Source organism: Chlorocebus sabaeus, chromosome 3, assembly GCF_047675955.1.
Source record: "Chlorocebus sabaeus isolate Y175 chromosome 3, mChlSab1.0.hap1, whole genome shotgun sequence".
Lineage (NCBI taxonomy): Eukaryota > Metazoa > Chordata > Mammalia > Primates > Cercopithecidae > Chlorocebus > Chlorocebus sabaeus.
The window spans coordinates 13,817,232-13,840,599 of NC_132906.1; the positions used below are offsets into that span (position 1 = coordinate 13,817,232).

At 33.5% G+C, this 23,368-nt stretch overlaps 1 protein-coding gene across 3 annotated transcripts in view; it reads left to right on the plus strand.

Annotated features, from left to right (window-relative positions):
- Positions 1 to 23,368, plus strand: part of NBEA (neurobeachin) — a 731,202-nt gene that overhangs the window by 108,236 nt on the left and 599,598 nt on the right. For all 3 annotated transcript variants that reach the window (XM_073013351.1, XM_073013354.1, XM_073013348.1), the window contains exons 9-10: positions 11,528 to 11,725; positions 12,344 to 12,477. In XM_073013351.1, the coding sequence (XP_072869452.1) occupies positions 11,528 to 11,725; positions 12,344 to 12,477 (332 nt within the window). The remainder of the gene's footprint in view (positions 1 to 11,527; positions 11,726 to 12,343; positions 12,478 to 23,368) is intronic.

Sequence of the window (23,368 nt, forward strand, 5' to 3'; positions counted from 1 at the left end):
TCAGATTGTGTTTTGATAGAAGAAAAGCTGAGTAGTTCACACATTATACTCAATTATCTTGGTAAAGTCACTTCCTGTGAGTGAAGGGGTAGAGGGCTACAGTGGAATTTTTAAGGTGTAGGGAATATAATAACTAGTGGACATTTGGATAAATCCCAAATGGAGTTTAAATTACTTAGTGTTGTATAATAACATAGTATTTATATGTTTTGCCTTGAGTTATATGTAACTTTCTTTCATTGTAATGGTCAGACAATATGATTCTGAGTTTAGTGTAGATAGCATGTCAACATATGGGCTTCGAAATTAATAAAATAAGTTAATTCTACCTTCAAATAATGTCATCAAACTATATATTCAATGGAGCCTGTTACAAATGATTTTGACTTGTTGGTCACTGGAGTGCCAGGTAATTTTTGTTCTGTCGAACATTTGGTTTTGAGCATTGCAGCTTATCAGTAAAAATTCTGTACTTGGTTATTTTCTGGAAATAGTAAATAAGTTATGGTATCACTTATTAACTAAATAAACCATTCAGTTTGGAAAGTAAAATACAGAAATTCAGAAAATATTTAAAATACAGAAAATCTCACTGTAGATTTGTCTAGTATGGTAAAATTTACTACCAGGTAAGTTTACTGTGGATCTCTATTTGGAGTTATTTAATGTCTTCGAGATTATAAAATCTTGTGTATCAGATGGCCCTTTGACATAACCTTGCAAATCAGTTTTAAACAAAGGTTTTATATTTTATAATTATTACTAGATATTTTCTCAGTGTTACGTTAACCCTTGTGGCAAGCAGTTAGTCTTCATTGCCAGATATTTGAAAATTTAGCTTTGCGTTCTCTCCTTCATTTATGAATATCGTAACATAATGGTATTTATAATTTGCTATATCATAATAAAGTTCTAACTGATAAGAGAAAAAGTATAACACAACCTCCAAAATTAAAATTCACTTCAGAGGATTTCCAATACTTGTATGGAGGGGTGAGCTCCTAACAAACTGATATTCTCACAAATAACCATTTGCAAACTCTGCACATTATGTAGATAGCATCTATTTGAGGGTTATGGAGATTGAATAAAAGCAGGGAGGCTTTGGAGGGTAGTCAATATATGGAACAGTCAGTCTACATGGCTTGATATCCCCATTTTTTGCTTTTATAGGAAACTTTCGGCCAGAAAATTTCTCTACAATGTTGTACAGAGCAATAGTCACAAAATTTAGCATATAATCCAAAAGTACTTATTCTAAAAATAGGAAAATGTGACTTATTCTCAAGGGAAGAGAAAATCATCATATACCAACTCCAAGATAACCCACATGTTGGAAATACCACATGAAGTCTATTATAACTAGTGAGGTAGAGAAAAATTTACTTATAATGAATTAAAAGATAGGAAGTGTCAACCATGAAATAAAACAAAATCAGATGGCAGTTCTAGAACTGAAAAATATATCAAAATTAAAAAACTATATGGGCTTATTAGCAGAGTTAATATGATAGAGAAGTAAATGAACTTGAGTATAGATTGATATAAACTTGGAAGAGAGTTATGAAAGATTGGGGTAAGAAAATAGAACCTTGGAGATGTATGGGGCAATTTTGAAAGGTCTAATAGACATAGTGTAAGTGAAAGAGCCAGAAAAAATATTTGAATAAATGAGGATCAAAAGATTCTCAGATTTGGTAAAAGGCTTATATTTATAGATTGAAGAAACTCAGAAAATTCCAACCAAAATAAATGCAAAGAGAACCAAAGTAGGCACATTACAGTCAAAGTGTGGAAAACCAAAGATAAAGAGAAAATCTTGTAAGCAGGCAGAGGAAAACTAGACATTGATAAGGGAAGAATAATTTGAATATCTGTACACATCTCATCAGAAAGCAGGAGAGCCATGGGTGGAACAAAATCCTTAAAGTTATGAATGGAAGAAAAAATCTATCAACATAGAATTTTTTTATCCAGTGAAAATATTCTTTAAGTCTTTTGAAAGAAAATTAAAGAAATTTGTTGTTATTTGACTGTCATTACTGACTGAGGAAGAAAACCTGGACGATTAGGAGTATATACGTGTAATACATATGACAACTAACAGAAAGATTTGGGGAGAGGCTATAAGTGCATCTATATAGTTGAAAAGTTACTGTACGTTACAACGTGTCTTGATAGAATGATGTTGACTATAATTCAATGGCTAAAGCAAAATTAACAAAGTGAAAATTGCATGTCTTTTCTTGAATGATACGTAAATGTGTATCCAGTATTTCATTTACCCATAGCATATGCTCTAGACCCCTCTTTCGAATTAAAGGTAACAAAAGCTCAGTTGAAAGGAAAAACAAAATAAATCAATGCTAGTTGCTACAGGTGAGTTAAATGAAATACAAATAATGAGCCTTCACTAATTCATCTGTTCATTCTTTTATTAAACATGTGGACACTCTTCTAGATGCTAGGGATATAACAATTAAACAAAACCAACAAAAACCCCTGCCTGTATTTTGGAGAAGTAGGGTGTGCAGTATCATGGGAGAAGACAGGTAACAAAACAAAAGAAAAATAAATAGTGTCTATGTGATGATGAGAGCTATGAGACACACAAAGCAGGTAAAAAAGACGGAAGTTGATGCTAGCTAAGTGGATATCTGGGGAAAAGCTTTAAGGTTAAATGCCAGAGCAAGAATGAAGGCCATTAGCAGAAGCTTACTTCACAGATTAAAGAACACTGTGACTGTGTTCCTGCGACTGTCACAGAAGGAGCAAGGGGGAGCGTCAAAGATTAATTCAGAAAACAACTATATGCTTTCAGAGGGTTGTTATGACTTCATTTTTGCTCTTGAGTGAGAGGGATAGCCATTGAAAAGTTTTGAGTGTCCTGGCCTAATACCAATTTGAAAAGGATCACTCTGGTTACTATGGTAAATAGGGAGAAAAGGTGGAAATAGGGAGACCAGTTAGGGGACTGTTGGAGTTATTTAGTGAAAGAGCTCTGGAAAGTATTGAGACTTGATTAGATTTTTGATAAAGCATATCTAAAATATCTAAGACTCTGAAAGGTCAGCTTTTGGACATACTTTGGAGGTAGTGCCAGTAGGATTTTCTATCACTGTGAACATAGGTTAAGGGAGCAAGAGAGGATTGAAAGGAGCAAGAAACTCCATGAATTGTAGCCTGAACAACTGACCTGATGGATTTGTCCTCTTGAGATGGGGAGGACTATGAAGAAATAAGTTTTGGCAGAGAAGATCAAATATTTGGTTATGGACATAGGTTATGGGCATAGTTGTTTGAGATGACCGATAGATATCTAAATGGAAAAATGAAGTACGTCTGGATTTCAGAGGCGACATCTAGGTTGGAGATAGAAATTTGGCATTGGCAGGATATGGACAGTATTTAAAGGTAAAGGACTGGACGTAGGTACCAATGAAGTGAGTTCAGAGAAAAAGATAACTGAGAAATGAGTCCTTTGGAAAGCCAGTGTTTGTAAGTTGAGGAGATGCAGACGAACCAGCAAAGGAGAATGAGAAAAGCAAGGGAATAATGAGAAAAAGCGGGAGAGTGTGGTGTTTTAACTTGACCTATTTGAAGTTAAATCTCCTTTCTTCTTCAGTGAGGATACTGATTGTCAAATAGACACAGGATAATAGATTAGAAAATCCCATAATTATACATAAAAAACAGTCTCAGAATAACAATACCAATAATGTCCAATTGTTATAATTACTGAAAATGCAGTTAATTTGTTTTTGCTTGTGTTTCTTCATTCTCCCTCTTGCCATTTTTTAAATAATTGAGGTATGTTACAAGGTGAATTATGTTCCCCTAAAATTCACTAAAATTCTAACCCTCAGTAGTCTGTAATGTGACTGTTTTTGAAGACAGGGTCTTTAAAGAGGTAATTGAGATTAAGTGAGGTCATTTAGTTATTGGGTCCTAATCCAATATGACTAGTATCCTCATAAAGAGGAGGAAATTAGGACACAGACACATGCAAAGGGAAGACCATGTGAAGACACAGGGAAGAAAAGGTGGTTAGGCTGTCTTCAAACCAAGGAGAGAATCTTCAGAAGAAAACCCTGCTGACACCCATATACATCCTTCAGAACTATGGGAAATTAAACTTCTTGTTTTTAAGCCATCTAGACTCTGGTACTTTGTCATAGCAGACTCAGCAAGCTAATACAAGGTCTTATCTGCATTGTGAGCGCACATAGTTTTTACATACCATTCTGTCTTAACTCTTACATAATCCTAGTTCTGTAAGTTCCTGTGTGTTTAAGGCTTATATTGTTTCCTTATATTGATGTGTTTTGGCTGTGTTTTAGCTCTTTCTATAGTAGATTCCTCAGGAAGAGATCATAGAAATGGTATTTCTTGAGGAATGCATTCCCTGATTTTCTTTCTTTGGATGTCTTAAATATGCTACTAATTTTTCTCTGGCATGAGGTATTGGTATTGAAAGTCTGTTGACAATGTAGTGTGTTCTCCATTACAAGGAACTTAGTCTTGTTAGATGTTCGAAGGATTTTTTTTTTATTTTTCCTTAAATCTAGTAATTTTGGTAGATATGTCTTGGTGTTGGTCATTGTGAGTTAACTTCTCAGGTATGTGGTGTGCACTTTCATATGTAGTTTGCATCTTTTCATATTTTAAGAAATTTTTTTTGTACTATACTTTGAGAATTTCTTTCTTTGCTTTGGTTTTCTTCTCCAGAGACTTGACTATGCGTGTTTATTTACTTTGCTTATCTTTAATATTTCTCTTAAATCACTTCTGTTACTTCACTTTCTCTTACATCTTTATCTCCTTCTTTATTTCTCTCTCATTTTAAAATTTAAAAGTAAAATAAAAATTACAGAAAAGCTACAAGGACTATGCCAGTCAATTTTTTTCCTGAACCATGAGAGTAACTACTGACATGATGCTCCATCATTCCTGAATGTTATGTTCCTACAAGTGAGAACATTCTTTCACGTAATTATGGTGTAACGTGAAATCAAGAGGTTAACATCGATTTGTTACTAACATTTAATTCTCAGACCCCATTAAATTTTTGCTAATTGTTGTATAATGTCTTTTATAGTAAAAAGATCCAGTTTACTGCATTTACATTATAATACATCAAACAGCTTCTCAATCTTTCCTTCATTTTCTATATGGATGCCCTCTTTACCTGAGGCAGGTGTTGGCTTCTTTTCTGGCTGCCTTCCATCATGGATGCACTCTTAAACCTTCCTCAGTTCTAGCACAATATACTGAGCTAGGCTGTTGACCTGATGCCTTCCCCATCCTTCTGGAGCCCCAGGTTTCTTTACCTCCTGCTGGACAACCCTCTTATTCAGATGCTACCCTCTCTAGAACTCTTGACACCCCATCCTAGCTTACTCCTTTAGGCAATGGCTCCCTGCCCTGCTGGTGTTGTGCCTTCCCTTGCCTGGTTGCTTCCTTTTGTGCATATTCTCTCATCTTTCTCAGACTACAACAACCTGAGCCAGGCACCCCCTGCCCCCCATGAGGATGCCCTCCTCTGCCTGCCCAGGCTCTGACCTGCCAAGCCACACACCAGATGAATGATTTTCAACCCCCACTGTAGATTCAGCTGCCTCCCAAGGTTTGCCATCTCCTCTCAGGCAGATGCTTTCTCATCCTTTTCAGGCTCTGACTCCCTACACAGAGAAGCCTTTAGTGTACTTAACCTTCCTTACCTTGCACATACTCAGAAACCTTATGTCAAGGCACAACCCACTTACCTCTTCCTTGTTGTTTCAGGTAGAAGCCCTATCACTTTTTTAGAATTTTGACATCATGAACTGAGCAGCTCTCCTACCTACCCTTCCTGCCCTTCTTATGCTCTGACATCCTGCAACAAATTGCACTATGTTGTTGGCTGTAGGTTTTTCATAGATGCTTTTTTTAGTAGATAGAAGTTCCATTCTACTCCTACTTTGTTCAATGCTTTCTATCATAACAAGTGTTAGATTCTGTCAAATATGCTTTGTGTGTCTGCTGAGATAATAGTATGTTAATCAGTCTAGGTACAGGCTTGTGAATAGTGTTGATCTTTTCAAAGAACTGGCTTTTGTATTCATTTTGTTTTCACAGTTTTCTTATTCTCTATTTCATTAAGTTCTTCTATAATTATTTTTATTTTTTTCTTTCTGCTTGTTTTATGTTTAGTTTGCTTTTTTGCTTCCAGGGACATAAGGTGGGAGGTTTAGTTGTTGATTTGAAGTCTTGTTTTTAAATACAAACATTTACAGGTATACATTTCTAAGTGCCTTAACTGCTTATATTTTGATATTTGTGTCTTTATTCATCTTAAAATATTTCATAATTTCTCTTTTGATTATTTCTTCTTTGACACATTGGTTATTTAGGAATGTGTTTATTTCTACATATTTGTGAATTCCTCAAATTCCTTTATATTATTGATTTCTAACATTCCAGTTTGGACAGATAATATACTTTGTATTATATCTGTCTTCATAAATTTATTCAGGTTTGTTTTATGACCTGAGTTTGGTCTATCCAGGAGAATGTTTGATGTGTACATTTTTATTTTGGAAACAGGGCCTCTCCTTCTGTCACCTAAGCTGGAGTGCAGTGATGCAGTCGTAGCACACTGGAGTCTTAGACTCCTGGGCTCAATCTATGCTCCTGCCTCAGCCTCTTGAGTAGCTGGGACTATAGGCACAAGCCACTGTGCCTGACTAATTTTTCAGTTTTTTATAGAGACAGGGTCTTGCTGTGTTGCTCAGGCTAGTTTGGAACTCCTGGCCTCAAGTGATCCTTCTACCTCAGCCTCCCAAAGTGTTGGGATTACAGGCATGAGCCACTGAGCCCGGCTATGTGTACTTTGGAAGAATGTGTATTATGCTGTTTTGGGATGGTGTGTTCTAGAGATATCTGTTAGTTCTGTTTGGTTTTTGTTCAAATCTTCAATTTCCTTCTTGATCTTATGAATGGAAAGTTGAGTATAGAGGGGAGGGATAGCATTAGGAGATATACCTAATGTAAATGATGAGTTAATGGGTGTAGCACACCAATGTGGCACATATATACATATGTAACAAACCTGCACGTTGTGCACATGTACCCTAGAACTTAAAGTGTGTGTGTGTGTGCGTGTGTGTGTGTGTGTGTATATATATATATGGCAAACTGGACTTGCAGAATAGATCTTTTGGTCACTGACCCCACTCAGCTCAAATCTTTTAAAATATCCCACTTATCTGTTGATCTTTTCCTCAAATCTTACCAAACAAAGAAGAAAGAAAAAGAAAGAAAAGAAGGAAGGAAGAAAGGAAGGGAGGAAGCTTCGGAGGAAGGGAGGAAGGGAGGGAGGGAGGAAGGGAGAGAGGGAAGGAGGAAGGAAGGGAGGGAGGAAGAGCCTAGAAAGACTTGACATCTTAATCAACCATTAGAGGCAGTAGAAATATTATACCCAGATATTTCTCCCCAAAAGAACATAGGACTTTTATTGGTGGTGACATAACAACTCTACTTAGTGAAATCTGATTGAGTCCCTTAATGGTGAAATGACACACTAGGTGGAGCCAGTTATGCTGTTTCACTTCAAGCCGTCCTCTCCACTTTCCAGACTATTCCTACGGGAGATGATTGTTAGCCTGTTTTTTTCCAATGGTTTGTCTAAAAATAAGCAAAATTTGCCTTTTCCTGAGAATTACATGGACTTCTGGAAGTACCTTTCCCACTGCTTATAAGTGGGCTCTCCTCCCTTTAACACCCACCCGTTTTTTTCATATGAACTCTTATTTTTTTTTTAAACCTTAAACCTTTTCATTTATAGCTTTCAATCCTCATTTTGAACCTAATAGGAAATCTCTGTTGGGCTTCAGCACTTTCTGTATTTAACACCATGTGTTTCTTTCTAGGATTTAGATGTTATGCATGGAAAACTATGAGGCGAATGGTTTTATAAGTTCTAAAGCTAACAGAAGTTACTCTTGTATTTTCCTATATCAGAAAATAAAGATGGAGGAAGCTATGACCTACCAAAAAAAAATCAAATGCCCAACTATTATTGTTTACTTGTGTATTTCTCCCTTCATTTCTTCAGCTGTTTCTTCATGTGTTTTGATGCTCTGTTGTTGGGTGCACATATGTTTACGATTGCTATATCCTCCTGATGATTGGCCCTTTTATCATTATTCAATGTCTTTTTAATACCTAATAATATATCTTGTTTTAAAGTCTATTTTGTCTGATATTAGCACAGCCATTCCAGCTTTCTTGTGGTTTCTTGATATTTTTTCTCATTTTATTTATTTACTTTAAATATGTTTTTACCTTTGAATATTCTATAAACAGTATGTTATTGAATCTTATTTTATTATCCAATCTGACAATCCCTGCCTTTTGATTTGATTGGTTATTTCATTCATCTTTAAGGTGATTATCGATAGTTAGGTTTCCATCTGTCATTTTACTTTTTGTTAGCTATGTGTCTCGTGTTTTTATTTCTGTCTTTACTCTTTACTGCTTTCTTTGGATTATGTGCTTATTTTCTTATATAGCATTTTCAATTTTTAAATAATTTTTTCACTTAAAAAAACATTTCCTTAGTGATTGTACTAGAGCTTACCATATAAATCTTAGCTCACTGGAATCAGCCTCAGATTTATATTAATTTTATCCTAGTGAATTATATAAATGTTACTTCTATATAGCTCTATTTGTTTTCTCTGTTTTTTGTGATATTGTTACATATGTAAGATCTGTGTATGTTACAAACCCAATATGACATAATTATTACTTCAAATAATTGTGTCTTTTAAAGAAGCTGAGAGAAGAAAGGAGATACAGTATATGTTTGTAGATTTTGTTATATTGATCTTCTGATTTATCATTTATGAATCTCTTCTTTTGTTTCTGTGGATTCAGTAACCACTTGGAGTCATTTCCTTAGCTCAGTACAGCTTTGCTTCCACCCACCTTCTTTGTTATGCTGAAGTGCTCCATATTGAAAAGCATGCATCATACTTTCCTCATTTGAGTGTAATTAGTACAAAATATATTCATACCTTCTTTTCTTCTTTTAAAATAATTATAACAGTTTTATTGAAGTGTAATTTACATGCCATACGAGTCATTAATGTTAAGTGTGCAAGTCAATTATTTTTTATAAACTTAAAAAGTTGTGTAGACGTCACTACAATTTAATTTTAGAACATTTCTATCAACCCAGAAGGATCCTACCTGCCTATTTGCAATCACTCCTCATTCTCATCTTGTTCTGTTGATACAGTTTTATATAACAGTTCTTCCTATGAAAATCCTTCTGAAAGAAATAATACAATAAGTATTGATAATTATATAAAGGCTTACACTTTTATGTAAAATTTTTTCTTTTTAACTTTTTTTTAAGAGTCATGGTCTCACTCTGTCATTCAGGGTGGAGTACAGTGGCATGATCATGGCTCACTGTGGTCTCAAAATTCTGGGCTCAGTGATGAGCTCAGCCTCCTGAAGAGCTGGGACTACAGCTGTGTGACACCACACTCAGCTGATTTTTAATTTTTGGGTAGAGATGGGGTCTCTTTGTTGCCCAGGCTGATCTCAAACTCCTGGCCTCTAGTGATCCTCCCACCTTGGCCTCTCAAAGTGCTAAGATTACAGGTGTGAGCCATTGTGCATGTCCACCTTTATATATAAATTTAAAGACATAGAAATAACCTAATACTACAAATAAGGGAAGATAAGAAAATTATCTTTATTTAATGGATTCTGTGTTTATATTACATTACACACTTTTTTAAACCTAAAAGTGTTAGATTTAATTAATTATTATATAAACGTGTTTTCCTCCTACAAACGAAAATAGGGTATAGTATATATCATGGGCTTAGAAAAACTAAGACCAATGTTTTTCCAAATAAAAATAGATTTTATTAGATATCTTACATTTCCACAAAATGATTTTAAATCTTTTAAGAGAATATATTAAAACTTGTTAATTCTGGTGTAAGCAGTATGAACAAAATGAAAGCAAGAGTTTTGTTCTAGACAATGGGATATACAAATGTTTCAGCAGTGGTAAAATGCAGACACAGAAAGCTGATTTCAGTGTTTAACAACATACCTTATGTGTTTTAAATCAGTCACTGTTTTTTTAATGTAGATATGCTGAGTTCTTAAGCATTCTAGTGATAACACTACCCTCCTCATTCAAAAAAAAGTATTATCAGTGAAATACTTCAGACTACAGCATATACAAATTTTTAATTATTCAGGTTGCTCTTGTCTTGGCACATGCCTAATAGTTAATGGTTTGCATCCAGTTTTGTATTAGATAGTCTCTACACACTAGTCCAGAAGTAAAAACTGACATGTTTGGTCTGCAAAGTGTTAAAATGTTTGAATTAAATTTTAAAATATAGTGATTTTAGATAAAAATTCAGATTTCATGTTTCTCTTGAAAAATATGGAAGAACTAGCAACATTGAACAACTGACTTAGGGGCCACTTTTAGAAAGAACAAACATTCTGCAGTTTGAGGAAGTTCCCATCTGGCCCAGTTCATTTATGCATATCTCTGCACCTCCCATAAGAACTTGAGTTTGGGACATTTGATTTAACCTTATTATAACATTAGAGTAAGAAAATTGGAGGCACATCAGCTAAATGATTTCCTCAGCATGAAAAAGATAATTAGTGGCAGAGTCAGGATTTTAAGATGATTTCACTATCGATACATTGAATATGGACTATAAATCAGAAGACTTAGAATTATGTGCTGGTCCCTTCTACATCTTAATTTCTGTAACATTCAATTTTCATAATTGTAAGTTGAAATTAATAGTAATACTGATATGTGATTATTGCAAAGGTTAAATATTATTTATCATTATTAGATTCATATCTGTAGAGCAATTTTAACCACGTATAATAATACCTTTCTTGTTACAGATGGCGTATGTTTAGTTTTTATCTTTCATAGAAAGTAATAACATGTTTTAATGAACTTCTTTTCTGAGTTTAGTATGTATATTGTGATATTATTATTGAGTGTCATTGGTATTTCATAGGTTGATTTGCTTTTTAGTAAGGATAGGAATATTTTTGCATATTAACTTTTTATAGCCTAAAATGATGGTCATTTTTCTCTGTAAGTTATTCATGTGCCAGGCACTGTTTATTTACGTAAATACTTTTTAAAGTATTAACAAGAAAAATTAAACTTATGCTATGATGTAGTCAAGTAAAATTCTATTTATATATAATATCAGGTTTGATGTTTTTTTCTAATGATTTTGCCAGTAATGAAAAACTTTAAATTAGAAAATGAAGATCTGAGCATCTTTATTGCGGTAATAAAACTTAGCTCTCACTGAATTAAAGTGACAATAACAAAGTAAGAAACACCACTGAATAGTCCCTGACACGTGAAAGGTGCACAAATAGTTTATTATTGTAAATGTTTCTCTGTTTTAAAACTTTTGAGTTTAATTATTGCTTTTAAAGAGTGTTTACCTTAGTTTTATTTTTTCAGAGTACCTTCAAGTTTAAATCTGAGAGTGATATTCATTTGGCAGAACATCATAAACAGGTTTTATATGATGGAAAACTTGCAAGTAGCATTGCCTTTACATATAATGCTAAGGCCACTGATGCTCAACTCTGCCTGGAATCATCGCCAAAAGAGAATGCATCAATTTTTGTGCATTCCCCACATGCTCTAATGCTTCAGGTGTGTGAATTGTGGCTTTGTTTTCATGTTCTTGTTAGAATTTGACAGTAACTTTATTTTATATGTCAAACATTGCTCATCTATAAATCTATGATTTTTTGTTTCTTTTTGGCTTTTGCAGATCTTTTAAGTGAAACTTTAGAGAATGTCTCTCTTTTCTGTAGCAATATACTCTACCCTGGCTTTGTCTCCTTAGTAGGAAATCTGTCATATCTATTATCTTATATGTTATATAGCCTTTGAAATTAAATCAATTAACTGAATAAGTTAATTGTTAGATATAAAAACATACTTTGCTTTAAGAATGTATTACTAATATTCTCTAACAATAAAATTACTTGTCTTAAATCCATCAATAGTATTTCTGATTTTAAAATAACGTTTGATTTTAACTTCATATTTTTAGTGTAAAAATGTCTCAACCTAAGATTTGAAATTTAAAAGTGATTAGCAAAGGTATTCACTTTTTTGTCTTATATGTATATAGCAATTATAATTGAAGGCTTAAAAATGTCCAACTATGTTATTTAATTCCCTTATAAAGGTACTTGGAACAAGGAAATAGTGATGAAAATCGTTCTATAGAAGTTTAATACACATTTTTGTTTTTGGACATAGGATGTGAAAGCGATAGTAACACATTCAATTCATAGTGCAATTCATTCAATTGGAGGGATTCAAGTGCTTTTTCCACTTTTTGCCCAGTTGGATAATCGGCAGCTCAACGACAGTCAAGTAGAAACAACTGTCTGGTAAGTTTTCTTTGCATGAACAATTGCTGATATTTTATACACACTTAGACTATGCATGATATACTCGGTGCTGTATAAATGTATTACGGTATTTGGGTTCTGCCCTTAAAGTGCTAATAAAAATTTTTTGGAACTAGTGGAGATAGATATTTATACAATAAGTAAAGAAAACCCTGACATTTAGGTTGTTATATCATAAAGGAATGCCTTTCTTGATAATAAATAGCAAATTCTTACCAAAGATAGCATAGTGATTATAATATGTAGTTGAGGGAAAAATATTAATCCTGACCTTATCATTTGCATATACTCATGGATTGAATTGACCATGAAACCCTGTCAGGTTGAAGAAAATTACTAGGGTAAAGTTATTCAAAAGAATAATATTTATTAGCAATTACATAATTTATATCTTAAAAAGTGATACTATTTTATAATGCTTTTGTCATGGCATAAGTCTAGCATAATATTAATTGGCATCGTCCCTTATTTATATATAGTTTATGTTTGAGGACTCAAATCTAACCAGTGGCAAATCCATGTTTATGTAAAAATTAAATCTCTTCTAATGAGTGTGATTTCATGTGCATTTTTATAGTTTATCTTTTATTTAAAAAAAATTATGTGCCAGACTCTAATTTAATGTTATAGCTTAGAATTATACATAAAAGAATTTAAAAATGAATTGTAGTAGTTATTTTGACTATACACATTGCCCTGCTTGGGGATTTTAATGGGCAAGTTATATAGATAAGCATTAATTTTATTCCAAAAGTAACACTATAGTGCTTCATTAGTATATATACATATAGATGAGCTCCTTCATGGGTTATCTAGTTTTGAATTGATGGCGAATCTAGAAAGTGTGGGAAAAATTTAAGGTACAATGAAATACTTTTTCTCATAATTATTATCTAAATTACCTGTTAATGAAATTCCATTTTAGTATTTCTAATAATGTTATTTCTGTTTTGGGAACAACTTTATGTAAAGTATAAATCTAAATATAGATATGAGATTTGTACATTTATAACATTCACTTCCCATCTATGGGTCTTGCCTTCTTTTATATCAATATAGTGTAAAGGTTGGAGTTTTGAAAGTAAAAAGCTTTGAAGTGAAAAAGAATCCTGAGATTATGTCCTACTGTGATACTGTTTTGCTTGTAGATCTTAAATAATCTAATTGGAAGGCAGTTCAGCTTAGTGGAAAAATCAAACTTTAAATTTCAGTCCTTTATTTAAATTCAAAATATTTTGCTATTTATCATCTCAGTGAACTAGGACACATTATGATCAGTAATTTAAAATCTAGTCAGTACTGTGAAAAGAAGTGGGAGATGAAGTAGCCGCTAGAAAAATCCATGTATAATTTAAATATTTCTTATGAAATAATATGAAATACATATATTATAAAATCTTACTGCTAAAACCATATGTAATAGGTTTTCATTCATCCAAGATGCGTGTTTATTTTTACCGTCTTTCTTCAAAACTCATTTAATTTTTATATTACATCTTGGTATTTAAATTGTATTTATTTCATCATGGAGATAAAAGATAGTGTGAGGAGTCAGCATACCTATATTCATTTTGATTTTAGTTCTTTTATATCATTCATCCTAATATCTCCCTATATCAACTAATTCCAACCTTTTCAGTGATGTCTATTATGTCTTTAGTTTGTTTGTTTGTTTATTTATTTGAGATGTAGTCTTGCTCTGTTGCCCAGGCTGGGCTGCAGTAGTGCAATCTCTTGGCTCACTGCAACCTCTGCTTCCCAGATTCAAGCAATTCTCTTGCCTCAGCCTCCCAAGTAGCTGGGATTACAGGCGCCTGCCACCATGCCCAGCTAATTTTTGTGTTTTTAGTAGACAGAGTTTCACCATGTTGGCCAGGCTGGTCTTGAACTCCTGACCTCAAGTGAGTCACCTGCCTTGGCCTCCCAAAGTGCTGGGATTACAGGTGTGAGCCACTGTGCCCGGCCCTGTTTATAGTTTGCCAATAGAAAACATAACAAGAAAGATACCACTCTCCTCTTCAAATATAATACATACTCAATTCCAGGCCACCCTGTGATTTAGTTATGTGCTATTTTGAATTCTTATCTATTACTTTTTCATTAATTATTTCAGTATCCTAAGTATCTGAGATTTGCTCTTTGGTATGGACAGTTGTGTGGATCAGTAATGCAGTCTTTTGTTATTTAATGTTTTATAGGGAACCATTATAGAAAACTATTTGCATCGGTGAAATAGTCTTTGATTTTGCAAGCTGTTAAGTGGGATTTCTCCCTCTATTTGAAAAATACAGATTCATGACTGTGCAGGGGTTATAGAATTTTATGTTTTATGGCTATATCGTCAGTTCATATAGATGATTGGGACCTTGAAAAAGGATTTATCATCTTATTGTTAGTCAATAATAAATTTTTCTAGATCAAGGATAATCAATTTGAAGTTTTTAACTCTTCCAGAAAAAATTTAATATACTCCTTTTTGGAAGTCTGATTGCATAGTAAAGAGATGACTGAAAGTTGCAATACTGTCTAATTTTTAATTGCTTTTTTGAGAAATGGAGCTAAGCTCAAATACAAGTTACTTCTCTGCCCTCTGTGTTTCAAGCTGAAGCATTTTATCTTCCACATACTTTTCTCTGTTAAGTAGCACCTTTTAATGAAAATTTTCAGTGTTTCTTAAGCCTTACCTCTGTTGGCACTACTACACTGTTTTTATCAACTTTGATGAGTTTTTACTTCATATAGGGGATTTAGAATTTTTAAAAATTATTGGCTGGGAGTGGTGGCTTACGCCTGTAATCCCAACACTTTGGGAGGCTGAGACCGGTAGACTGCTTGAGTCTAGAATTTTAAGACCAGCCTGGACAACATGACAAAACTCCGTCTCTGCAAAAAAATAGAAAAAATTAGCCGGGCATGGTGGCATGTGCCTGTAGCCCCAGCTACTGGGGAGGCTGAGGTAGGAGGATCACTTGAGCCCAGGAGGTGGAGGTTGCCATCAGCTGTGATCGCACTACTGCTCTTCAGCCTGGGTAACAGAGTAAGACTCTGTATCAAAAAACCTCCCCAAATTTTTGAAGCAATAATTTCATTTTCTAGAGTCTTCAAAGATGAATTTATTTTTGCTGGATAATTTTTGTGACTTTTTAAATTATGAAGGCCACTTATTATAGTTATTATATATATGGACATTCAAATCAGACAAACTTGGGTTCAAGTCTTGAATTTAGTATTTATTACTAGTGCAACTTTGTGTATGTGATTAATTTTTTGAGCATAACTCAAACTCTGAAGTAACATAGCTTTTGTATTTTGTGTCCAGAATGACTCAAGAAATTAAACAGAAACTTTATTTTCCTTTGAATTGGATGATTATGTAGACTGAGTACATACTATTCTTATTGAGTACGTATTATTGAGTACATACATCTTATTGAGTACATATTACTGAGTACATACATCTTACTGAGTACATATTCTTACGTTGAACTATTTTTTTAAGAACATGGGTAATTATGTAGGTGATACAAAATAAAACCTTCCTCATCGTGTGACCTAAGACAGCTTTGCTTTGAAAAAAATTTATGTTTTCTAGTACAAGGTATGAATTGAGTTTTGTATGTCAAACCATTAAAAATACACCAAGAGATAGTTTCATTAGAGAGCAATGTGATATATTGCATAAGTGTTCTTTTGGTGGAAGACAAATTTAGACTCAAATCCCTGTCCTGTTTTATAGTGTCTCATGTTAGGTGATGGGATATTCATGGGTTTGTAGTAGTGGTACTTGGCATTTATTGAATACTTACTATGTGCTAGTCACTTTTTTTAAAAAAAAGTTTTATTGTGTATGTTTAAGGTATACAGCATGATATTATGGGATACAAACAGATAGTAAAAAGGTTACTATAGTGAAGCAAATTAACGTCTGTCATCTCACACAGTTACCTATTTTTGGGGGGAGGGAAGCAGCTAAAACCTACTTATTATGAATCACATACAACGTATAATTCTGTTACCTACAGTCCTCGTGTTGTACATTAGATGTACTTGTTCATCCTACATATCTGGTACTTTATTTCCTCTAACCTACATCTCCCCACTTCAAGCCCTGCTGCCCTTTCCCCTGATGGCCACTGTTTTGTTTTTTATCTCTGTATATTTGAATTCTGTCAGTCATGTATTTTAATCTAATTATTTGCTGGTGAAGAAGAGAAAAATTGAATGATTTGTTCAAGATCGCAGAGACATAAGTGGCAGGACCAGGGTCCTAGTCCTGAAAGCCTGACTCTAGAGCCCTTACTCTAAACCACTGTGGACCACTCTGAGAATCACTTTTGCCAGCTGTGGAATGATTTTAATAAGTGCCAACTTTATCTGATTGTAGTATGAATTAAAATAAGACATGCAAAGTATCTGTCATAGCGTCTGGTACATAGTTGGCACTTAATGAGTTCTCTTTTTACTTTTTTCCATGAGTACTAGTCTGTTGGTTAGATACAGCTTTTTAGTTATTAAAACTTATTTTTAATGTTATTATAAACTATGATAATTTTTATAAAGAAGAAATTTCAAGTGATAAATTATCTTAAGTATATGAATATTTTTCTGGGAAAAACATTTTTTAAAATTACAATAAATACAGTTTGTTTGCTAAAATGATGGAACATAAGATATAAAAGTGTTTAGAGAATCCTAAAAAGCATTTATGTCAACAGTCCTATCATATGAACAGTCCTCTTGTAATGTGAATATTTATGACTCATTAGTTTGTTTAGTGAACTTAAATCACAATTTATTTCTTAATATTATCTTGCTAATTAATCAGTTATTCCAGTAATTACCTTGAATTTTACAGCCACTTTAATAATTAAGCAACATCTTAATAATTAAATATTTCATTCTAATATTCTGATTAGTACTATTGTAATATGTAAAGCAACAGAATTATCTGGAAAATTTAAATATTTCAGTGTCTAACTGCCTTAGCCAGATTTCCTCATACACGTAAAAGTGACATGAAAATCCTTTACCTGACCATGTTTCCTGATTTTTAATTCAGAAAAAATGTCTGTTATATAGTGTTAAAATTTAATTACATATTCTTAATCCAACTTAGTCTGACTTAAAGATAATATGTAATTGCTTTTAGTAGGGAAAAGAATTAAAATAAGTACCTGTTTATAATAATTGTTTCTCTTATGGAAGTGGTTGTTCTTCTATATAGAATATAATTAGTAATTTAGTTTCCAAAAGCATTTAAAATATTTTTATTAGTCTATAGTTTATACAGTTATATTTAGTTTAGATTTTTCAGAAAGAATGTACCACTGACATGTCTTAAGATTTATATTTCTTTGTTTGCCTTTAAAAATTGCTAAATTGGTACTGAAAACATTTTTGAAGTGATAAATAGACACAAAAAATGCATTTGACGTACTTTACTACTATTAGAGGAGAAAAATGAAGTAATTTGGTTAGTGAGATTTAAGCAGAGTAAAATGAAATATGTATTGAATTCACTATGCAAATTAATTTGTAAGTAGTAAAAAGTAAAATACATTAAATATTCTGTCTGAAACATTAGGAAACATTACATTTAATTTTCAAATAGATTTTTCTTCTTTTTAAATTTAGCAAAAGCCACTTTTAATACTACTTTATGTTGTTTAGTTTTCAGCACTTAATTTTTCTCTGTAAATTTTTCTTTGTCTTATTACAAGGTTTCTGCTTTATCTTTGACGCTTCACTCCCTCTCTCTTGCTGTGGAAAAAAGGCACCTTTTTGGCAATAAGGTTAACTACAAATTATTCTTTGCAGAAATTCTGGGGACCATGGACACATCTTCAGTAAATTTGTTGCCTTAATTTTCTTCTAGTTTGCATTTCCACTTTCTGTTTTCTTTAATTTTTCAGTCTTATTATCTTCTAACAGGAGTATTGTTATTTTACTCATGCCATAGATTTCATTTCTTTTAACTGTCTTACATTACCTTCCTTCATTTATTTACATTACCTTCCTTCATTTATTTTGATTTTATGACAGTCATGCATGCAGGTATAATGGTATCATTTCTGAAATTAAAATGATTATTATTTGCCTTTATAAAGAATATTGCCACATGCCATAATTCATCCTCAGAAACCCAGAATACTTTTAACAGAATGTAGCTATAATGCTGATTGTCACAAGTGTTTAAACCCTCTTCTTTTTCCATCCAGGGGTGAGATGTGATGACCATAACACGTAATGAATGAAATTTTCAAGAAAAGATTTAGTAAAGCATAGTAAAGAGATTCTAGTTAATTTAGTATTATAATTTTATTGGTTTTTATTTCTAATTCTACTCAAATTTTTAGGTTCACAGTCTTGTTACCTAGGCTGGTAACTTCCAGTGCTTTATGTCTAGCTTGCCTTCAATTTAGGCTTATACACATAAACCATTGGTGCAATATTTCCATGTGGAAAGTATCTCAAACTTAACATGACTCACATAAAAATTCATAAACTTCTCTACCCAATTTCTATTGCTTTTGATTTTCTAATGTTACTGAGGAACATTGTCTCCAGGTAGTCTCTTAAATTAGAACCCCAAGAGAACTCATCAGTTACTTTCCTCCCTTTGAATAATTAAAATATTAGCTGTCCCTATATTTGTCACATACAATCTGTCATGATAAGCTATTGATATTATTCCTTAACTACCGCACAAAGCTACTCTTTCCATCCATATTGCTACTGCCTTAGTTTAGGTTCCCATTATTAATTACTTCAGCTAGTATATATCCAGTAATTGCTGTTGCCCTTTTCAGTAATTTTCAATGGCTAGAAGAGTTATCTTTCTAAAATACAAATCTAATTATTTCACATCTGTGGTCATTCATTGGTTTCCTGTTGCCTCAGAACAAAGTCAGCATCTGATTTGGTCATGCTTACTTCTCTCTTCTAGTCACATTTCTTGATAGTCTTTCCAAACCCAAATTCCTATATATAGCAATAAGGACAAAGAGTGGAAAATGCTAGCAGGGACATTCTAGAACATGTATTTGTGAATAAAAGGTGCTACAAATAGGGACAGCCTCAGCAACAGTGTATGGTTGGGAACATGGTTTTCTGCAGTTCTTGGATTTATAATGTCAGTAAATTAGGGAGGGGATTTAACAGAATACCTCATTTAAGGTGTCTTAGAGTCTTACTACCTGCTAAATAAAGGGGAAGGTTTCTGTGCGCTTAAATCCAGCTTTCAGCTTCAGAACAGAGATGGAGTGTCTGCTGTCATGCAAGTGGACAATAAGAAGAACCATAGGCAATCTGTATACCAAATGACCAATTATTTGTTGGCCAATACCCTGGTTGTACAGATCTTGTTTAATAATCAGTACAGAGAAACCTATCAATATAGAACTTATATTTTCCAGCATTTGCTAATTATAGCTATGGTAACAAACAACCTCAAAATCTGGTAGCCTCGTAAAACAACAGAAGTTAATTGTTCATAACTGGTTGTGCTGTGTTCCCTGTGTATTCTCATTCTGGGTCCTAGATTGAAAGATTAGCTGTGATATGGAATATGTTTTTCCTGTGTCAAAGAAGTGCAAGAATCTCAGTCAAACAATATAATTGCTCTTGTAGCTTCTGGTCAAATGAGATGAATGTCATATTCAATCTACTAGCCAAAGAATGACCAACCAAGCCCAAATTTAGTGAGGGGATTTGGTTGTAAAATATATGTCCTGGAAGTGGGAGTGGAATGTAAGTCTTTTGGCCATAGGCAAGCATTTATAATCTTCTTATTGAGATGGAAAAGTCAATAATTGGGAATAATAATACAATCTCCCATGGGACTTATGAAAAAGTATTATGGTGCACAGGAAGGAAACCGATATCCTGAAGACTTGAGGCAAGCAGACTTATAAAACTTTGGGAGGCCGAGGTGGGCAGATCACGAGGTCAAGAGATCGAGAGCATCCTGGCCAACGTGGTGAAACCCCCTCTCTACTACAAATGTAAAAATTAGCCAGGTGTGGTGGCACATGCCTGTAGTCCTAGCTACTCAGAAGGCTGAGGCAGGAGGATTGTTTGAACCCGGGAGGCGGAGGTTGCAGTGAGCCGAGATCGCACTACTGCACTCCAGCCTGGTGACAGAGCGAGATTCTGTCTTAAAAACAAAACAAAACAAACAAACAAACAAACAAAAAAACCTACTAGTAGGAATTTAGAAGAAAATTTTGGTAAAAATTAGGGTACAAAATGATCCTGTATGAAATGGCAGAATACCATAAGACTGACATCAAGACAATACTATCAGAATTTAGAGATGATGGCCAAAGTCTATATTTTTGCCAGGCATTGTAGAATATTCTGATACAAAATCAGGTGTGGGAAACAATAAAGAATGTTTTTCTAATTCCTTCTGATAACTTCTCATTGAATTAAAAACAGTATATGTGCCTTCTTTTGGATTTACTGGAGAAAGTAAAAATTAAAAATGTAATGGTTACAAAAATACAGAAAACAAGGGAATGGGAATAGAACCATAAAACAACTGTTAATATAAAGTAACAGGTTATATAACCTGGAGATACCATTAACTGTTAAAAGACAGAAACATACATATTCATTCAATAAACCAGAATCCAACAATGTAAGCTTTAAAGAGAAAGTATTTTATTTAAAACTCAGTGGTAAAGAATATAGGTCTCAAGTTTTGGTCTGCTGTAGTCTGGCAATTTTTTTCTTAGTATACTACTAATAAAAGTGTGGATAGTATACTAATAAAAATGTGGCTATTTTGTCCCATATAGAATGCATGGATGGTATCTTTTTACCTAAGAAAGCACATATTCCTCATTTGCTGGTTAGAATAAAATCATTTATTAAGCTACATAGAAATAATAGAAAATAGTCCATCATGTTTGTTATATTTTATCTAGAAAGTAGGTTAGGTCCCTCACTATTAACCTATTCCAAAACTTTCCCTAAAATTTTACTTCTCTCATGGGATGGGGGCCCTTTTGCAACTATTTATTTTCACTTAATTCATGGTCGTTTTATCCTTTTTCTACAGGAAGAGTCAAGACATACTGCATGGCTTGAATGATAAATTTTCTATAGTATGGGTACCCATACTAAAGAAATAGTAGTAGTAGATCATTATAATAGTAATATTACCCATTTCTAAACTATGGGTACAGATGCTTGTTTCTTTCTCCACTGTGTAGTTTTTAGAACAACACAATTCTCCCTTTTCAATCATTGCCTGATGCTGAGATGGCACCTTCAAATTATTTTCTCAAGAGAGTGTAGGGGTCAGGTACCATATAAAATTTTAAAATTGTTTAGTTCCATATCTAGAACATGCAGGTAACTTTTGTCCCTCCTAGTGCAACTGTCGTACATATTATTTCAATTGATATCATTGAGGATCTCTCCTTTGGTGGCCTATGGGTGCCTATTAATAGATCCAGCATTTAGAAACATGGAAGTCCTTTGCAGGATCATTTTGACATAACTTTATTGAGGATAGTAGTCAGGGACTTGAGTGGGATCTTACTTATCTGATAGAAAAAGAAGGTTGATATCTCCTCTGACAAAGAGGTTATGAGCAAAACCTCTGCCTTTAATTATGTAATTTCTAGATATTCTTTATCAGGAAGTCCAAGCTGAAATTGGAGGGCAGGTCACGATAAGGCTCAGTTGGAAGAAGAAAATATTTTTGCCAGGGAGAGGAGGGCATATATTGTCCTTTAGGGTGGTAAAGCTGACTCAGCAGTTTGGGTATTTGGCATGTACACCTTGTAACTCAGCCAAGTACACTAGGTAGCACATCTTTAACATAGTTGAAGACCAGACTTAAATAGGTTTAGGAACATAAGGAGTTCTAGTAGATGAGTACTATTAGGAAGCAAAGGGTAAAAAGTTTACACTAATTGGTTCCTGTGAAATCAATGTGGAAGTCAGGTATGAGACACATTTATTTGCTGCCAAATATTTTTATAGTTGGAAATGGGATATAGGACTTGGTACCTTTGGTATCTTATGCAGTAGTGAATAGGACCAGGTATGACCCCTTCCAGCAAGTCTTGGTGGAACTTTAATGAGGATCCAATGTCAGACCAAAGATGCTGGCATTCATCATCCCAAGTTTATCAGTAGGGCTTTTTATACCTCTAAAAAGTTTGCCTTAACACAATTACTTTATGATTTGAAACATCGAATGAAATATGTATACATAAATGTTTTGTAGTATGGTTTGCTGCTGGAAGGCCTAGAGGGAAGTTTCACGTGCCTCGCCCTCAGTAATTCACGGAGGAGTAGCAGGATTCCTATTTTTCTGGTGGCTGTATATCTCATCAGGGTTATGAGTATCTGCCTATTAGAGCCTAATTTTTGTACAAAGCCTAGCTATTATTTTTGAATTCTATCTTGGCATTTTCTGTGGTATTTGTGGTGAAAATATTGTTGAAGTTGATCTCCTTTAGACAATTCCTTTGCAATGTCTTTATTAATGGACAAGGTACTCTGAATCTGGGTGTTAAATATTATATGACAGCTTTTGTTAATGGATTTATTTAACTATCTTCATAAAATACGTATATTATTTTTGAACTTTTTTTCATAGAAACAAATTCAATCTAAATATTTATTAATAACTCTCAAGATGGGCAAGCTTTTTTTTTTTTAAAAATGCTTACCTCCATTTTGCAAGTAGCAAATATGGCAGGAATGATAGTATGTGTGGGGCATTTGAGAAAACAATTTGGAGGATATTAACAATGTTTGTTTGCATAACTTTTTTAATTTTTACTTTTTGTGCCAATTCACGTGCAAAGAACAGGAGAAGATTTTTTTATATCATCTAACAACAATTTGT